General features: G+C 41.4%; 1 protein-coding gene across 1 annotated transcript in view; it reads right to left on the bottom strand.

Annotated features, from left to right (window-relative positions):
- Positions 1-20,072, bottom strand: part of bach2b (BACH transcriptional regulator 2b) — a 135,668-nt gene that overhangs the window by 8,839 nt on the left and 106,757 nt on the right. Inside the window, exon 3 of the mRNA XM_030127801.1 lies at positions 8,765-10,276. Coding sequence (XP_029983661.1) covers positions 8,765-10,276 — 1,512 coding nt within the window. The remainder of the gene's footprint in view (positions 1-8,764; positions 10,277-20,072) is intronic.

Raw genomic sequence — 20,072 nt, 5'->3', positions numbered from 1 at the left:
CCTGCCTCTCCATCTCCCTGTGGCTGCATTTGCAGAGCAGGAAGAACAAAGTCAAACAAAGGAGAAAAAGGAGCCCAGCAATGAGACTCTGACTCTCCAGCCTGAGCCTCCAGTGACACCCCACATGAACCCCCCCTTCAATGACTATCTCAGGCAGCTCTGTTTCCTCCACATGGTGTAAGGGCTGCACTCAAGGGGATGGAAACAAGGTGTCGACTCACGACACCATCCAAACGCCTCCCGACTGAATCAAATGTAGACATTGATCTGTCACTGACACAGAAAATTGTTTGAGTTTTCTTGTTGGTAGTGCAGCCCTCTGAGCCGGCAGGAGCCCTATTTCTCATCTCAGCTCGACATCTGTACGCAGACACATGAATAAATAATGACCTGAGCTTTCAAGGCCACACTCGGCTCACTACTCTGCCAGGGCATGACAACTCCAACCTCAAAGAGCTTTAAAACAGCACCAGGAGCTGCCACATTCATCCAAACACCACCATGAGACCACTCTGTTTGGGATTTGATCATATATGTGTACAATAATGCCCAGTCCTGATGTGGAAATCACAATTTGGAAGTAGGTGACACATTGACCTTGTGACAGTCTTCAATCCCCGCCCCCCCCATCACACACCCACACACACACACCCACACACCCACACACACACACACACACACACACACACACACACACACACACACACACACACACACACACCAGTCTGCCAGTCACTTGTATGCAGGGAAAGCTAAATTTAGCTCCTCCACCGTGAAACCGGTGCAGCATGGAGGCAGCTAGGATGACAGAGTACACTTCAGTGGTGCTACATCCAGAGCCAACTGTAGTGGACTTCCATTTGCTCTTCCATTGTCTCCATTGGTTTCTGTTCTCTCAGTCAGTCTCCTTCTCTGGGTCATTATGCTGCAAATGGCGAACAGAGTGAAAACTGGGGCTCATCTGTTATGAAGACTGGTGCTTTTATGGGTTCAGTCCTGGCATTGGTAAAAGAGAATGTCTCTTAATTCACTCTCAAAAACTATACAATTAAGGACATGTGATAACCAGGAGAGATGATGTGTTACACCTCCAGGAGACGTTTCCTCTTCTGTACTAGTTGTGGAATGACCCTTGAAGACATTTCTTTAACTTTAACATTGTCTGAGTCTTTTGATCCATTATACAGTGTTATTTTACTCATAGGATGTTGTCATAAATTAGAATTATTGTTTGAAAAGGTTTATTGCACATATGGGTGAGATTGTTATTTGTGTAATTTTAATATATAATTTTAAAAGTTCCATCCAAAGATTTGCACATGCTCTTATTGGAGTCTGAATTTGTTGTTAGCTAACTCAATGACAGCTTTTCAATCAAAAATAAAGTGAAAACATACCTTGATGAGAATGCACTCCGTACTTTATACTGCTCCTTGGTACTCCCATACTTCACAGATTGTGTTGAAGTGTGGGGAAACAGTTACCAATGCACAATTAATCCATTAGTCACATGACAGAAATGAGCAGTACGGCTCATATACAAGATTGAATTTCTGAAACACACTCATAATCTGTTTATTCTGTCAAAACTATTAAAAATCCATAATCCTGTAAAATATTATACATCAATAAGTAATATACTATTATACATCAATAAGTAATATACAAAAATGTTTTACAATTCGGGAGAGTACTCATAATTTGAGAGGTTTTGGAGATTTCACACTACCCAAATTTCGAACCACTCTTAAACATTTTTGTGTGTCTGTATGTGGAGTGAATCTTTGGAACAGTCTGAACATCCAACACAAGTAATGCCAAAATATCCACAGATTTAAACTGCTATTTAAACATATGGTCTGGTCCCAGTATAAAGATAGAGGGTCTTAATACTTATGTTATATCAATATTCTGTCTTAAATGTTAATGTGTGCTTGTTGTTCCTCATCTAGTTGATATGTGTTGTCCATTACCTTCTGGTATTGTAGTTTTTTTCTTAGCATTGTTGGTACGTAATTATTATAATGTAATTTGATGGTTAACTGTTATCCATGGTAACATCACCAGGAATGCACTTTGTTTCTATTTTTCACACACATTTTGGTTATATAATGTACATACTGTCAAATGAGTTTATTCTATTTTGGTATAGGCCTATTTTGTTCATTGTTCTGGCTTGAAGTCTAAGGACAGGAGTGAGTATTTAAAACGTCATTATGTTAAGTTATTTGATGATGAGAATGGGAGTGGGATTAAATACGTTTTTTTTCTTCCCACTCCTTTTTGAGTGTAAATGAATGATTTCGGAATTTTGAACTTGCATATATTCTGTAAATCCTCGAAATAAACAATAAATGAATGAATGAATGAACAGTAACAGCCACAATACAATGGTACCTTGACTTACGAGTGCACCAACTTATGTGTTTTTTGAGTTAGAAGCCGTTGCTCAGTTGATTTTTTGCTTTGAGTTGTGAGTCAAAATCCGAGCTTCAGATACGCTGCCGCTAGGTGTCATAGCCAATAAAAAGAAAAATGTTGGAGGATAGCTAGTAGGTATCCTCATGCTGGATCCTTCATCTCTCTGCTCACCACGGTGTCTTGAGGAGTACTGACAGGTTCATCCTGCGAACCCCATTTTTATATAGCCTTCCATTTGGCTCTTTCATCCCTTTGCTGTGGCTCCCTGTGGCTTTGGAAGATTAATGATGAGCATTTTAATTTACATTTGTTTTATTTTAGTTTGTTAGTTTTTTAAAAATGTAATTCTAAATTTGAAGATTATGGCGATATTAGGTTTTACTAGTATTATCTCCTGCTGCACAACAAAGTCTGGTCACTGTCCAGAGTGGAAGTGCTGAAACACTTCGCTGCGTATCTGGAAGAGGTGAAAAGAGAACATGTCAAATATATCTACATACATAAATATGTGTTGGCAATAAGTTCGATATAAGTTACACATAGGTCCAAAACACATTACTCATAGGTTAGAAATAAGTTCTAGATATGTAAGACATTATCTCAACGTATTTCGACTTATGGGGCTGGAAAGGATCAATGGCATTTTCAATTAATTTCAATGGGGAAAATTGATTTGATATACAAGCGAATAGAGTTATGAGCTTGGTCACGGAACGAATTAAACTCGTAAGCCAAGGTATCACTGTATGTTCATGTCAGAGGAGGCAAAAAATGTGATGATCATAATTTTTATGTGAAAATTAGTTCTTTATGCTTTCTGATCCTCTACAACAGTACAAATGTGCAACAAGTGACTACTATTATTAACTATTATTATCATGACAATAATGCTGAGTTGATAGTATCATCTAGAACTCACCAAAAATTTACAGTTGACCAAGCTAATATGCAGGTCATGTAATGTAGGAAATGCAAAGGTATAATGACAAGAGTCTATGGACTGTAAATCCACATTCTTACCAATCATAAAATAAAATACCACAAAAAAGTAACTGAAATTCTCATAATTTTATTTCATTATTATCAGTTTTTGCAATTTGTACACTGGAATTATCATTATTTGATAAAAACCACCGGTGAGTCATTCCTGCCTGTTTGGTAACAGTATGTTGTCCAGAGACTAAATCCAACTTCCCATCAAAATGTATTTTAAAATTCACTCTCTAAATAGAAAGATTTTGAAAGTGTATTTTGAAAGGAGAAAACTAGGTTCTGTTTTTTTTTATATCTAAGTTGAAGGTTAACTAGTGGTTATTACATTTCCCCAGTGTTAGTTTTCTCTCAGAATAACCCATTTCTGAAGTCAAGTCTTGCATCGTTTGTGTGATTTCACTGTTGTTTCTGTGTGAATGTGTGAACTGTGTGTGGTTAGGGCTTGAGGTGACCCAGGGCTGAACAGGTGACCCAGACTGGGAGGAGTCATTGGATTCTACATCCACCTGGAGCCTTTTCACCTTCTCTAACACTCTTTTTGCTTCCACAAATACACTGAGTTTACAGCACTTTCACAAAAACATCTCAACCAACATATTTTCTGGTAGTTTTCTCCTGAGCTCCTGTCATTTTTACAGATGATCTACATCATGAGTGTCTTGTCTGTGAAGTATTTTATCTATTAAACCCAAATGAGATATTATCTTGTAAAGTTTGATCTTGATTCCTGCAAATTTGTGCTTCATTGTGGCTTTGTAATGAACCCTTTCCATGCTTTTAAATGGATTATACAGCAGCATCACCTGTGATCCTGATGCAGTTAATGTGCTGTTGAGCTCCTGTAGTAACTGTTAACTCATTCATGTGTTCTGATGTATTGCCTGTGATTTCAGAAGTCCTCTCTGTCCTTTGCTGGGGTACAAACCCATTTTTTATTCGATAGCTGTAACTGAGCTGCACCAACATGCTGGGAGCTCCTTCAACACACACTCCGAACTATCTTCTTCTCTGCACACATGACAAAAAATAAGAGCGCAAAAATAGCTACTGTGTTTGGTCTCTATATTTGTCACCCTGCTCAGCACTCTTGAGTGATACCACATATACTCCAGGGGCAGTTTGGGGGGTAATGAAGAAACACCATATCTCATTACCTTGTTACTACATTTTTCTACATGCATCAAGCTGGATAAATATAGAGTTCAAAGTAAAATGCTTAGGTAAACACCAACCCCTGTGCATACTCTGTAGGCTACAAACCAAGGCTGCTTGTGTTATCATACAGTTACATCAACCTTCTTAAATATGACTTTAAGCAGGGAATGAATGAGCAAACAGTCAGAGAAAGGTTGGACTGAATAATTCTCTTACATTTTCCACATTATGTATGTACAAACCCCTAGCTGTATCTTTTTTTTTTTATGTTTCCAGTGCTTTCCTTATTGAAATCTATGCCCAAAGAATAATATTTCTCCATCTAACACTAGTAGATGCCACAAAATTAAACACCTGTTGCAAAGATCTTGTAAAAGATAGTCTGCGTATATTATTATTATCATAGTCACATATGAGTCAAGTAATTTAAAAGCTCCACACAAGCATGAATGGCACACAGGACGTCGACCACAGCCACATCATAACAAGAGTAGAGCAAAGTTTCTCTGCTGTTGTGCAAGGGTAACGGAACTGATATTAAAGCCTGTGCACTTCCTGTCACACGTTCATTCTATCTCATGTTTCGCTTGAAAAAAAAAAAAACAAAAAAGCAAAAGACAATGTGCTGATGTATCAGGACTACTTCCTCATTCCTCCCACTCACTGTGCGATCAATATTTGCACCGCTGTGGCCAGCCAGACAATACGCTAGATGGAGCCTGACGCCTACGCCGCTACCAGGGGCTAGAACTGAGGAACAGAGACAGCAGTACAAGGCAGCTGTGAACACAGATAATATAATGACACCGTGGCAGATGAGACAACTGCCTCAGTTTGCCTTCACTGCTGTCATCCAAGTTGGACTGTGGAAACTTAGACCACATTAACTATGACTTGTGTGACTGCAAACTCTGATCTCAGCATTGTCAGATATGTGATGGGATGCAAATGTGTAACGACAGAAGAATCAACATCTACAAGCAGCAGACGTGTCAGTCACACTCCAATAACTACAAAGGTTAACTACCATAAACAATAGACAGACCAATTTTGTAAAGAACGGAATAATGCAATAGTGTAAAGAATGCGGAGAACTTGTATTTGGCCATTCAATTTGGCAGGGGTAAACACTGAAACGTAAAATAACATTAACACCAGGAGACAATAGGTGTGGTTGTGGTGTGTCAGTGATGTATGATGTTAACAATAGTAAATGTTACACAACAGTGTCTATTTAAGATGGATAACATAAGCCAACATTAACCACAGAAGTTTATCAGAATACATTAAGTATAATAGCAATATTGACCTAATCCAATTACATGAAGCTAACAGCTGTAAGTAGTTTGACACCGTTATAATACTTAGATGAGGTAATATTAGCCTACACTAAATGCAGATGTCAACAGTAATAATAACCTGTCCATTGAAGGACTGCTAACATTGACCACAATACAAGAAATGGTGCCAACATCTACTTATAGTGTAATAATGTAATATCTACTTAATGTTTGCAAACATTAGTTAACATTAGCCAGATTACATGACGTAACAGCAGTATGGTTTGCTTACATTTGCTAACATCCACATTTCATGTTTCGTTTCCTGTTTTCTTGTATATGTAGTGATTTTAATTTTTAATTTCCTTTCAGTATTCCTTTAGGATGTAAACTGGACATGGACAAAGGAAGGAGGTCTGTCTTTATATTTTCTGTCTTTCAGAACTGTGTTGCTGTTTCTATATAGTTGTGGCTCATACAAAGACTAACGGTCCATAACCACAGGGCTGGACCTGGACCCGCCTGGAGTCCTCATGTGACATGGGTTACCTTGAATGACTATACTTTGGTCAGACTGGCCTACACTTGTACAACTTCCTTCCTCATCAGGATTCATTGTGTCCAGCCCGCAATTCTACTGCTGCTATTTTTGCCAAAGCTGCTTTTCCCCTCTGCCATTTTTTCTGCAAACATGGTCTGGCCAGTCCTTTCCCTATGTTTGTTTGCTCTGCCAAATTACAGAGAGGGGAGGAAGGAAAAAAGAAAAGCTCAGGAAGCATGAGGTAGCATTTCTTTCGGGAGAAAGAGGACAAGAGGGAGGAACCTGACACTGAGCTTCATTTAGAAAATGTGGTCTCCAATATAAAGCCAATGTAATAAACTGTAGACGAGGCATAATGTTTGGAATTCATTCATGAGGCATCTTATCAGCAGCCTGTGATAGTGAGTGGAGTGTTGGCAGATAACCCTGTGTTAGTCAACAGAGATTTGACAGAGGATATTGTGTGGAGTAATGGCTGACAAAGACACACATAAACACAGTCATACCCACACAAAGGAATGACATAGTGAAATGTCTCAGAGTCATTTTGGGCTGCTCTCCCAGTTCATAGCTGAGCACTGTAAATCAATCCCACATCATTTACAGCAGCACGTTGAGCAGCCCTTCAAAGGCCCATAAATCTGATGTTGATCGGTGCTCTGTGCCGCACCGTCAACGGAATAATTACACATTACTGTCGAGCCTCTTTATCTTGCACCTTCATTTGTACATTCTTTCCGTGGAAAAGCACAATCCTGTCATGAAGCTCCAACCCTTACAACACACCGACCTGCTCTGTGAATCTTATCACCATGGCAACGCACGACTTTCTCCCTCCCTATCTCTTTTTCTGCTCTCTGTGTGCACTTAGAGCAGCCCTCTCCACCAAGCTCATCAGAAAACATTCAGCCCGTACGTCGAGCAAACATCTCTGCAGTCATAATCAGAGCAAGACGCGTCCACCAGGCAAACAGTCACCACGTATATTTTTGCAATAGCAAACAATTGATCTCACAGTCTGAAGAATAAGATGTGAGATAGCATTGCTGTTGTGAGAAACTGATAACTGACTGCTGTCATATATTATTCATTATAAAAATGGGAACGATATATTAATAAAGGAATATCATTGCATCAAATTGTACTGGCACCAAACAGAAGTGTTTTTTCAGTTGCATTCCAAATCCAGCACCTAAATGTGGTTATCTGCTGATACTGATACAAGAGCTCTGTTTATCTTGTTATCACTTTCCTAAATTATTTTTGCTGTTAATGTTGGTATTGCGTGCAAGGTGACATTAGGCAGTTGTAAATTACACAGCGCTCCCTTATAGATAAAGCAATATATGCATTGGATCTAAATGTTCACCACCAATTTATTCAGGCTGGTGGGTAAGTAAGCGTCAAATACAAGCAAGTGTAGGAGGGCAAATTGCTATGGCAACTCCTTTAACATTTTTAAAACCTGATTGTCTTTTGCTTCCCCTTAAAGTGGGAAAACTGCTAATTTTGATGTTATTACACCTGTGCTGTGTTCACTCTGAAAATTAAAGGGGTTTCTCACATATCTTTACCTGGTAAACAACATCTAGTCTGCAGCTTCGAGGACGTCTGCCCAAGTGGATTAGGGGAGGATGATTAGAGGATTGACAATTTATCCTTGTCAGCACTGTGGAGTTATGCTACAGTCGTGTCATGAGACCAAGCTGAACCTCACTTGCCACTCACATACTGCTTCACTGCATCCGCCGCCCATTAAAACTTTATGGCCCTAGCACATCACTGCTGTAAATGATGGCTTGTAATTTCTTTGTGATACAGTGCGTGCCTGAGTATCACAACTTAACAGTCTACAGATCAGAAATGTCATCTTGGCTATCTGTCATCTGTCTATTCTGTGTTTCCATATTTGTTGGTGTGGACTGTACATATTTCTGATATGATTAATTGAGCTGCTGAGGTGAGTTAGCATCAGCAGTGAGACAGACAGAGCCAGAGGGCAGGTCTACCCAGACCATCCTGACCCTTCAATCACCTGCAGCATTTCTCACACGTTACTCCAAGTGAAGTCAATCCACCAATTAGTCTGAAGAAGAGCGCCACGGCTGCCTGCCTTCACACTGTCTTGGTGCATTTGGACTCACATATTCAGAGTCATTAGACAGATCTCCAGCAGTGCATAAAGCAGATTAATAATATCAAAGCACATCTGTGCCTTTGGTGGTGCTGTAATCTTGTACTGAACACTCCTGCTTCAATTACACGATGATTTAATGACTGTAATGCAGACCTGAAGAGCAGGCCACTGGGATATAATTAGCCATGGTGAAATAGAGGGTGATGTAACATGTGAAAGACAATGTTCTCCACTCACCTCTGACCCTCGCTCCTGGACGTGGCATGATTCACTGTCTCCCTCTGAGAAGGAGCCCGACTCATCACTGGAGTTGGTGCCGTACGACTGCTCACATTTGATTTTCGGTCGCACCTGGTTGAAAAGTGCATCTCCACCCACGCTTTGCTCCTGCTGGTCCACATTGAGGCATCGCACCACGTTGGAGCATGGCGAAGAGGAGAATTCAAACTGGGGGAGGCTGCAGGGGGAGCCGCCGCTGCCGTCCTCTGCATATGAGTATGAGGAGCAGGAGCTGGAAGTCCTGGTGCGGGTTTCGCATGGTGGCGAGCGCGGGCACACTTTGATTGGCACTGGGCAGCTGGTGTTGGGCCGTGGGCGGCAGAGAACTGGGGGCTCAGAGGAGGTGGTGCTGGGAGAATAGGTCTGGGAGGTGGGTAGGGACTGGCTGGCTCCAGCCCACAAGCCCTTTGGCATGTGCTCAGAGAGCTCCATCTCCAAAGAGTTCCCACCGGGATAGGAATGCGCTGGGGTTCCCAGACGATTACAGGCCCCTGAGGAAAATATGACACTACGACGATCTAGCTCAACTTCCTGTTTGCAGACCCCATCGCAGGAGGTGGACTTGAGGGACAACCCTGCAGGGAAACTGTCCACGTCCTTTGGGGATGTTACAGACAGGCCCAGCTCCCCAGTAAAAGGTCTGAAGTCTTTTTTATGATCTCCCTGAGAGTTTCCTTTGTCCTGGGGGCAGACAAGTCTGTTGGCAAATAGCTGCTGTGATGTGTTGGGGAGACTGGGAAGGTCCACCCCTTTCTTGAAAAAGGCTCTGAGGCAGGAAGGGGACTTGGTTCTCTTGGTTCGTTCCATGGATATGGGTTTGTCCATCTCCATGGCTGTCACACTGTCCTTATCCCTGACATCCTGCTCATCCCCTGACAGGCACAATGAGACTGACTCTTCCTCTGCCTGTGGTTCAACTTTGATCTGTGCCAAAGGCAGCCTGCCCTGACCCGGCACTGCCCCGCTAACGCCGCTCTCCTTTAATGTGCTTGGAAAACCTGAGGTACTGGTGTGTGAGGAGGTGTCATTATTGTGCTTGTTGCAAGCCCACTGGTATTTTCTGTACTTGGGGCATCGTGGCACGTCTGATGCTCCATGCCGATCAAAGTCCAGCTGGCCATCTGTGATGTTACCAGGCATAGCCACTGCTAGCTGATCACTGCCAGGGCGTCGAAAGGAGGCAAGGGTGTCAGTGCACCGCAGCCCCCTGGGGGATGTTGGCCTTTCTGCCTCCGACTGCATGCTCTCATCCTCAGAGTTGTTTGCCTCAGGTGCCACCTTGTGACAGAGCAGAAGTCCATCCTCCTCGCTGCGCAGCTGAGCCTCCAGGAAGCGAAAACATGAGTCCTCGAGGTTGTGCATGCGCAGGAATTCAGCACAGCGGATGACCTCCTGGATGTTTTCTCTGCTGAGTAACAGCTTAGCAGTGTAGGCAAACTGCAACAATGGTGCGAATCCCCTGGCAGTGACCTGTAAAAAAACAGGGAAATTGCCAGCATTACCATCAGCACAGCCATTGTTCTGAGCACTCGAAGTGTGGTGAGACAATCTGACAGCTTCAACCACCATACACAAACACTGTAAAGTACCTGTTAATCTGTTTTATCTTGTCAGCACTGACCATTCTATATAGCATTAAATAAGAACTGGTGCTGTGGGCTGCTGGCAGGTTGTGGCTCCAGCATCATGTTCACAATAACAACCTGTGGGACATTCCTACTGTCCACCACTGTCTGCCTTGTGGCCACATCTTTGGTTTTACACCCACACTCACTGGTTTGGATTTGCAAACCCATACATTTTTTTTAACATCTCTGTAAATAAGATGTATTTATTCCTTGAAATGGTTTATATATGGTCTAAGTTTCAATATTTTTTGTGAAATTATGCATTTTATGTACTAGTTCCATGTAATGGCATTCTGTATATCACAAAATGTTTAACAGTTACATTTACTAAGAATAAATGCTTTAATGTCTTAACAAATGTTGGTGATTACAAAGATTACATCTGAATATAGTGAAAAAATAACTTCTTTCTGTTAGCAAGATAGAGTCCTTGACTTTGAGTAGAAACAATGGCTCACACAATAAAAATTAGCTGCACTTTTCACTGTTACTTTGATATGAAGTGATTCAGATGTATGTATGTGTATGGGCATTCATTTCTGGTTAGATGTTGAATCAGTTCAGTAAATATCCAGTTTCGAATAAAGTTAAAGAAGATATTCAGTGTGTCTGAATTTTTTTTCTCAGTGGATGATATCAGATGGCTTATGGTTATTAGACTAAATAAGAGTAACACCCAGTAACAGACAGTTTTGTGCAAAGTGAAGTGTCACAGCCACTTTCTGTGTCAACGGGCCTGTATCCTCAGGTCAACTGGCTGTAAAGCCTAATGGTTTGTAAGACTGCGGCTTATCCGTGTAGTGGCCATGTGGTGCAGGATGATAGAGGGAAGCCTTCCTTTTAGACTTAATGCCAGATAATTAGGTGAAGTTGTGAGGCTGCAGAAGGCCAGGCCGCCCTCTGCTGCTGCTGTGGTTGAACACACGAACCAGAGAAAAGAATGGACCTTTAATACCAGCTTTCTGTCTGCTGTTTGGACAGTGCCATGTGGTTCTAGCTTTACTCCAATGCCCAATCCCTGCAGCTTTATCCAGGCTCATTCTCCGGTGACAAACACTTCACTGTTAGCTCCTTGGAGGAATGCAATCCAACCACTCACACAGAGAAAAGGTGTGCTCACAAATGCAATTACAATGGATTCCCTTTGAATCGGGTTGGTATTGTTTGCTCTACAAAGCACCTTTTCAGCAGCTGAGTCATGTAAAGTCTTCCTTACAAGACTTAACAGAGGCTTGTCGATGTAGGGGATGAGCAGCACAGTGTGGTTTTAATGAGTCCACTGTTTACTGATTGTTTTGCAACCTTTTGTTAGCTGCATTAAGAAGATGAATTACCCTGGAAAGGTGGAAGTGTATCTACTGTACTGGGAACACTGCATCAGCTTCTAGAGGTCCAGCAGTCTCTACCAGACACCCCACTAGTAAAACAGGATTTTGCTTCTAAATAATCAAGCTTGGAAAACTACAGAATTTACAGGTGGATTTTTTTCCTCCTACAAAAACAGCTAAGTAGTATGCAGGAGAAAATGCAAATATGGCAGTAAAAAATACCCTGAGGTCATCTGACATCAGAAAATGTATCTTAATTTTGTGGATTTTCTGAAAAAAAGGTTAAAAACATGCATTAGTTTGCAGGTGTTTTCTTTTTTTTTTTAACTGTTCTGCGCAATTTTAGAGAAAATATACACTACAAGTTCAAGAACACAATGGGGGATGAAACATGACCCAAAATTCAGAGGACTATGTGATTAAAAATCAGATATTGTTACAATACTTTTAAACAGTAAATCTTATCTCTCTGTTAAACTCAGTTATCCTGAAGATTTCAGATTAAAATGTGGTTCTCTGTGCATACACAAACTGATGTTCATGCAGCACTAACTTGCTGATGGAAACAACTCAGAATTACCTGGTTGGGAATTAGAATAATAACATTAGGAGTAGGGCAGAAACTAATCATTATAAAGAAATAACAAGGTAATTGCTAAAAGCCTGCAGCAGTGTCTTATAAACAAACATTTACAAAAATGTATCTTTTTTGCTTTTAAAAAAAGATATCTTATCATTACTTTATTTTACTACATCCTATAATTGTTACAGCCATATTTAGTTGTTCGTTTTTCATTGTGCTGAAACTGAAACTGTATTACAGCAGTGACCACTACCTCTAACCACATTGACTGAACCCTCTTCCATACATTTCACATGCATGGAGACAAATGATTATGAAAATGTGTACTAATCCACCACTGAAAGTAGCCCCTGACAAATTTTGTTCTGTTTTGACATCCTCTTGTCAACCTCCAATACTTTAACAACTGTTGGGTTCTGGTTACATAACAATACAAAACCAAAAATAACGTGAGTTTTCATCATTGATGCACATCTAATTAGGCCCAAGCCGAGTAAAGCTGGCGCAGGGCCTATTGAGTCTGCAGTGGGAACATGGGGACGAAATCGCCAGTGACGTGGTCGCCTTTCTCCACTGTTGCCATTCTCAAACATATTCACATTCACGACACTGAGACCTTTCCGAACATGTACATGACGTGCACAAATCGCATATTTACACCTGCTTAGAATGAATGGGAGTCAATGGGCCACGCCCAGTCGGGATCAGTCACCTGTGTCTAAGTGCACGACACGTGACATCTGACCCCACAGACATGTGGGGGACCTCAAGAGCTTTCAAATAAGGCCAAATATGTGGTTGCCATAGAAACGGCTACATTGTTCTTACTCAGAATATTCGGCCCGAGCCGAGTAAAGCCGGCACAGGGCCTATTGAGTCTGCAGTGGGCACATGGGGACGAAATTGCCAGTGACACGGTCGCCTTTCGCCACTGTCGCCACTCTCACACCAATTGGCATTCACGACACTGAGACCTTTCCAAACATGTACATGACGTGCACAAATCGCATATTTATACCTGCTTAGAATGAATGGGAGTCAATGGGCCCAGTCCATGTCAGTCACGTGTGTGTAAGAGCACGACACATGACATCTGACCCCACAGACATGTGGGGGACCTCGAGAGCTTCCAAATAAGGCCAAATAGGTGGTTGCCATAGAAACGGCTATATTGTTCTTGCTCAGATTATCATTAGGCCCGAGCCGAGTAAAGGCCTACTGAGTCTGCAGTGGGCGCATAGGGATGAAATCGCCAGTGACGTGGTCGCCTTTCACCACTGTCACCACTCTCACAAATATTCACATTCACGGCACTGAGACCTTTCGGAAGATGTACATGAAATGTGCACAAACCACATATTTACACCTGCTCAGAATGAATGGGAGTCAATGGGCAATGCCCAGTTGGGGTCAGTCACGTGTGTGTAAGTGCACGACACATGACATCTGACCCCACAGACATGTGGGGGACCTTGAGAGTTTTCAAATGAGGCCAAGTACGTGGTTGCCACGGAAACGGCTATATTGTTCTTGCTCAGATTACTATTATTATTATTTTTTTTAGGCCCGAGCCGAGTAAAGCCGGCGTAGGGCCTATTGAGTCTGCAGTGGGCGCATGGGGACGAAATCGCCAGTTATGCGGTCACCTTTCGTCACTGTCACCACTCTCACACATATTCACATTCACGACACTGAGACCTTTCCGAAGATGTTCATGACGTGCACAAATCGCATATTTACACCTGCCCTGAATGAATGGCAGTCAATGGGACACGCCCACTCGGGGTCAGTCACGTGGGTGTAAGTGCACGACACGTGACATCTGACCCCACAGACATGTGGGGGACCTCCAGAGCTTTCAAATAAAGCCAAATATGTGGTTACCATATAAATGGCAATATTGTTCTTGTGCTCAGATTATTATTTTTAGGTCCGAGCCGAGTGAAGCTGGCACAGGGCATATTGAGTCTGCAGTGGACGCATAGGGACGAAATCGCCAGTGACGCGGTCGCCTTTCGCCACTGTCGCCACTCTCACACATATTCACATTCACGGCACTGAGACCTTTCTGAAGATGTATATGACATGTGCACAAATCACATATTTACACCTGCTCTGAATGAATGGGAGTCAATAGGCCACGCCCAGTCGGGGTCAGTCATGTCGGTGTAAGTGCACGACACATGACATCTGACCCCACAGACATGTAAGGGACCTCCAGAGCTTTCAAATAAGGCCAAATATGTAGTTGCCACAGAAATGGCTATATTGTTCTTGCTCAGATTATTATTATTTTTAGGCCCGAGCCGAGTAAAGCCGGCGCAGGGCCTATTGAGTCTGCAGTGGACGCATGGGGACAAAATCGCCAGTGACGCGGTCGCCTTTCGCCACTGTCGCCACTCTCACACATATTCACATTCACGGCACTGAGACCTTTCCGAAGATGTATATGACGTGCACAAATCGCATATTTACACCTGCTTAGAATGAATGGGAGTCGGGGTCAGTCACGTGTGTATAAGTGCACGACAAGTGACATCTGACCCCACAGACATGTGGGGGAGCTCGAGAGCTTTCAAATAAGGTCAAATATGTGGTTGCCATAGAAACGGCTATATTGTTCTTGCTTAGATTATTTTTTAATTTTTTATTTATTTAATGTTTATTTTTCTTTCTCCTGCGCTTTGAGCTCAAATTTGACTCACCAAAATTTGCCCAAAATTCAGAAGTGTGCAAAATTGACTTTACATATAGGTTTCATAGATGTTGGTAAAGAAATGTTGTGACAGCGCCCCCTTGAAAAGTGGAAATACTTTATGTCAATGGGAGCACGTCCAACATAAAGTTTGTCATAGAGCCACGAAAATCGGTACACAGATTCATCATGAGGAGACAAACAAAAAATATTATTGTGGCCACGCCCCTAAACCAACCGGAAGTCGGCCATATTGGATTTAAATTTCCAAAATGCTGAGTCAGTGTTTTAGCTGACGTCGTATTTTAACTATCTCCTCCTTGGCTGTTTGGCCAAATGAGCTGAAAATCGGTATACAGTATCTAGAGAAGTGGGGCATCAAAAGTTAGCCGAATTTTTGGGATTGGTGTCACTGGTTTTGTGTGACGATGTTGCAAACTTTGCAACGTTTCTTCGGGAATTTACCATGACAAAAATTGTCTCAGCCCAGACATACGAACACTGATTTGGCTCAAATTTGAATCAGACGTCCATCTCCCAGGCCTACACCCATTTATTAAAAGAAATTGAAATTTCGCACTATAGCGCCCCCTACAAATGTACATTTACAAAAATGACATCAGTTTGGACAAACGAACACCGATTTGGCTCAAATTTCACTCAGACATCTGTCTCCCAGGCATACACGTATTTGACAAAAAAAATTGAAATTTTGCACTACAGCACCCCCTACAAGTTTTTAAAATTTTTTGTATTAAAATTGCTTCGTTCGGACATATGAACACTGATTTGGCTCAAATTTGACTCAGTCATCTATCTCCCAGGCCTTCACCCATTTATCAGAAAAATTTGAAATTAATCACTATAGCGCCCCCTACAATTTTACCTTTACAAAAATTACTTCACTTCCGACATACGAACACCAATTTTGCTCAAATTTGAATCAGTTGTCAATCTTCCAGGCCTACACCCATTTATCAAAAGAAATTGCCATTTCGCTCAATAGCGCCCCCTACAAGTTTACCTTCACAAAAATTGCATCACTTCAGACATACGAACACCGATTTGGCTCAAATTTGACTCAGTGGTACATCTCACAGGCCTACACCCATTCAATGGAAGAAATTTAATTTTAGCTGCATAGCGCCCCCTACAGATTTACTTATACAAAAATCTCTTTAGTTCAGACATACGAACACCGATTTGGCTCAAATTTGACTCAGTGGTACATCTCACAGGCCTACACCCATTCAATGGAAGAAATTTAATTTTAGCTGCATAGCGCCCCCTACAGATTTACTTATACAAAAATTTCTTTAGTTCGGACATACGAACAAAGATTTGACTCAAATTTGAATCAGTTGTCAATCTCCCAGGCTTACACCCATTCATCAGAAGACATTGAAGTTTGGTGCTAGAGCGCCACCTGCTGAACGATGGACATACTGTTACTGGACGTGCCCGTGGCGAGGGCCTTTCAATGCCGCTTGCGGCTTTAATTTTTATTTATTTATTTTTTAAAATTTATTTTTCTTCTCCTGCTCTTTGAGCTCATATTTGACCCCCTGAACATTTACGAAAACTCCCCAAACTTTGCCCAAAATTCAGAAGAGCGAGAAATTGAATTTACATATAGGTTTTGTAGATGTTGGTAAAGAAATGTTGCTGCAGCGCCCCCTTGAAAAGTGGAAATGCATTACGTAAATGGGAGCATGTCCAATGTAAAGTTTGTCGTAGAGCCACGAAAATCGGTACACAGATTCATCATGAGGAGACAAACCAAAAATATTATTGTGGCCACGCCCCTAAACCAACTGGAATTCGGCCATATTGGATTGAAATTTCCAAAATGCTGAGTCAGCATTTTCGCTGACGTCATATTTTAACTATCTCCTCCTTGGTCGTTTGACCAAATGAGCTGAAAATCGGTGCACAGTATCTAGAGAAGTGAGGCATCAAAAGTTAGCCGAATTTTTGGGATTGGTGTCACCATTTTTGTGTGACAACGTCGCAAACTTTGCAAAGTTTCTTCGGGGATTTACCATTACAAAAATTGCTTCAGCTCAGACATACAAACACCGATTTGGCTCAAATTTGACTCAGACATCCATCTCCCAGGTCTACACCCATTTATTAAAAGAAATTGAAATTTCGCACTGTAGCGCCCCCTACAAATGTACATTTACGAAAATGACATCAGTTCGGACATACGAACACTGATTTGGCTCAAATTTGAATCAGTTGTCAATGTCCCAGGCCTACAGCCATTTATTGGAAGAATTAAAATTTGGCGCTATAGCTCCCCCTACAAAGTTACCTTTACAAAAATTGCTCTCAGCTCAGACATACAAACACCGATTTGGCTCAAACTTGAATCAGATGTCTATCTCCCAGGCCTACACCCATTTATCAAAAGAAATTGAGATTTCGCACTTTAGTGCCCCCTACAAGTTTATCTCTTTTTTTTTTTTTTTTTTTTTTTATAAAAATTGCTTCAGTTCGGACATACAAACACCAATTTGGCTCAAATTTGACTCAGATGTCTATCTCCCAGGTCTACACCCATTTATCAGAAAAAAATTATATTTGGCACTATAGCGCCCTCTATAACTTTATCTTCATGAAAATTGCTGCAGTTTGGACATACTAACACTGATTTGGCTCAAATTTGAATCAGTTGTATTTGACTTGGTGGTACATCTCGCAGGCCTACACCCATTCAATGGAAGAAATTCAAGTTTGGCTCCATATTGCCCCCTACAGATTTCCTTATACAAAAATTTGTTCAGTTCGGACATACGGGCACTGATTTGTCTCAAATTTGAGTCAATTGTCAATCTCCCAGGCCAACACCCATTCATCAGAAGACATAAAATTTGGTACTAGAGCGCCACCTGCTGAACGATGGATATACTTTTACTGGACGTGCCCGTGGCAAGGGCCTCTCAATGCCGCTTGTGGCTTTAATTGTCATTGCCATTGGATGTTGTTCTGATGCCATATTTTAGTTGGCAATGCTGCTGCCTAAATCCCCATTTATGGGTAAATGAAGCTGAGGAGCAGGAGATGGAACACTAAGAAAAGACTAATATGGGAACTTTTTTCATAAATTTACTTCCAGTCAAATTATTCTTTACGTAGAGTTTGCGTCCAAGATCAGTTTGTTTAATCACTGTCTCATATAGAATGTCCGCATTTTCCCATGCATCATTCATACTAACTTATGACAAATGAATATGCCAAATTCTAACTGCTGCACTATGAAATGAGACACTGCTGACCTGTGATAGAATAAACTATTTCACAGCTGGGTTTAGAATCAGACCTGAACGCTAGTGCTGAGGCAACTACTTGTAATGTTAGACTTGCATAATTACATATTTTCTCGTTTGTGTGCCCAATCTTAATTCCTCCTTTAATGTGCACATGCGTTGAATTTCTCCCTTGCTCTGATACGATTATAGACATCCATACTATAAAGCATGTGCTAAATACATTCACATCTGTTTGAATATGGTGAAAAATGTGTGGTGGGCCAACTATGAGGATTCAAATGAAGCTTGTATGTTTGTTTTTTATCTGTAGGATGCACACACTCAGCCTGGCACTTCAATCTGCAACTTTCTTGTCTTAGTGTGGTGCTGCATCCTCCCATCATGCCTCTGGTCAGAAGAACCTTGTAGTGAGCTCTGAGTAACACCGTGTCCAACAGCACTGTGAATATGCTGACTATATATCCACAAGGGGGGATGGTATGTGTATGTGTGTGCACACTTGTGCAGGAGTAGGTGGGTGGAAGAGTATGTTTATGTGTGTCTGTGGCAGATTGGGGGGAGGGGAGAGGCTTTGACTGGACTATTCATTTGAATGATGAGTGCAGCACATGTGCTATGACACTGCTGTAGCATTGCTACTGGAATTATAGCTGTTTTTGCTAAATGAATGTACTGTGACTGCCCTTTATCGCTCTGACTGATCTTTTATCTTTCAAATTGAGATACCATCTTCAATGACGCAGAGAAAAATGAGTAAAAACAAACCAGAATATGTACAGATGTCCAAATTTTTTAGCTTAATGATAGTTAGGGCACTACAATCTTGTGGACCCCCATGATGGATGTCCCATTAATATTGATATTAATAATGTCCTATTAATATTTTAATTTGTTTAGCCCCAACTGGCAACAATAACTTGGCTTTAAAATCTGAGCCAATGTGGGAAATGTTTTACAGTGTAATATTACTCACAGCCACTGGATGCTGGCTCCAAAAATCACATCTCCAACTGACTCCTATTCAAAACAAACCAGCTTCACTCTAGAAATATTAAGTCAGTTGTTTATTTTTCCAGGAGTCATTATGGTATCATTGCTTTATATGGACCCTCTAAGTGTTTTGGTAGTCCTTCATTTATCTGTATTTATTTTCAACCTGACCTATTGGTATGACCTGGCTAAATGGATGTGTTAACACTTAGTAGGTAGCTGAAACTGTGTGACCATGTTTAACATAAGTGCTTTCTAGATAGCAATGTTTTTGGTGTTTTAATAGGTAAGCAGTTGCGTGACCTCAGCAATTTTCACTTCACACATTTTTCCAGGCCAACACACTTCTCGAAATATAGGCCAGTATTAGCTTGGTCTTCAAAAACAATACTAGCTTAAACCCACAAGACCTAGGTTTCTTCAGGTTTCAGTCATGTCCACAAATCAACCGTTAAACTACAAAGACATATCGATTTATCAATCTTAACTTACCAAACATTTTTATCGTAACATTTTTGCCAAGATTGCCCAACCCTCACACAAAAGAACAACCACACTAACAACTTGAGGGGATCAAATAAGTGCCACCAGCCTCTCTTCAAACAATTAGAGGTGGTATATTCAGCCAAACCGGCTGTAATGGTGAGGCAGTCGTAGGTTAAATGTGTCTGGGCAGCAGGCCTGCTGCACCCAGTACAACTGCTAAACAGCAGAGCTGCTGAAGGAAAAGTGCTGAGCGAACCAGGGATCTATTTTCAGCTAGTATC

Source organism: Sphaeramia orbicularis, chromosome 24, assembly GCF_902148855.1.
Source record: "Sphaeramia orbicularis chromosome 24, fSphaOr1.1, whole genome shotgun sequence".
Lineage (NCBI taxonomy): Eukaryota > Metazoa > Chordata > Actinopteri > Kurtiformes > Apogonidae > Sphaeramia > Sphaeramia orbicularis.
Note: the sequence above shows the minus strand (reverse complement) of the source record. Positions and strands in the feature narration are given on the sequence as shown.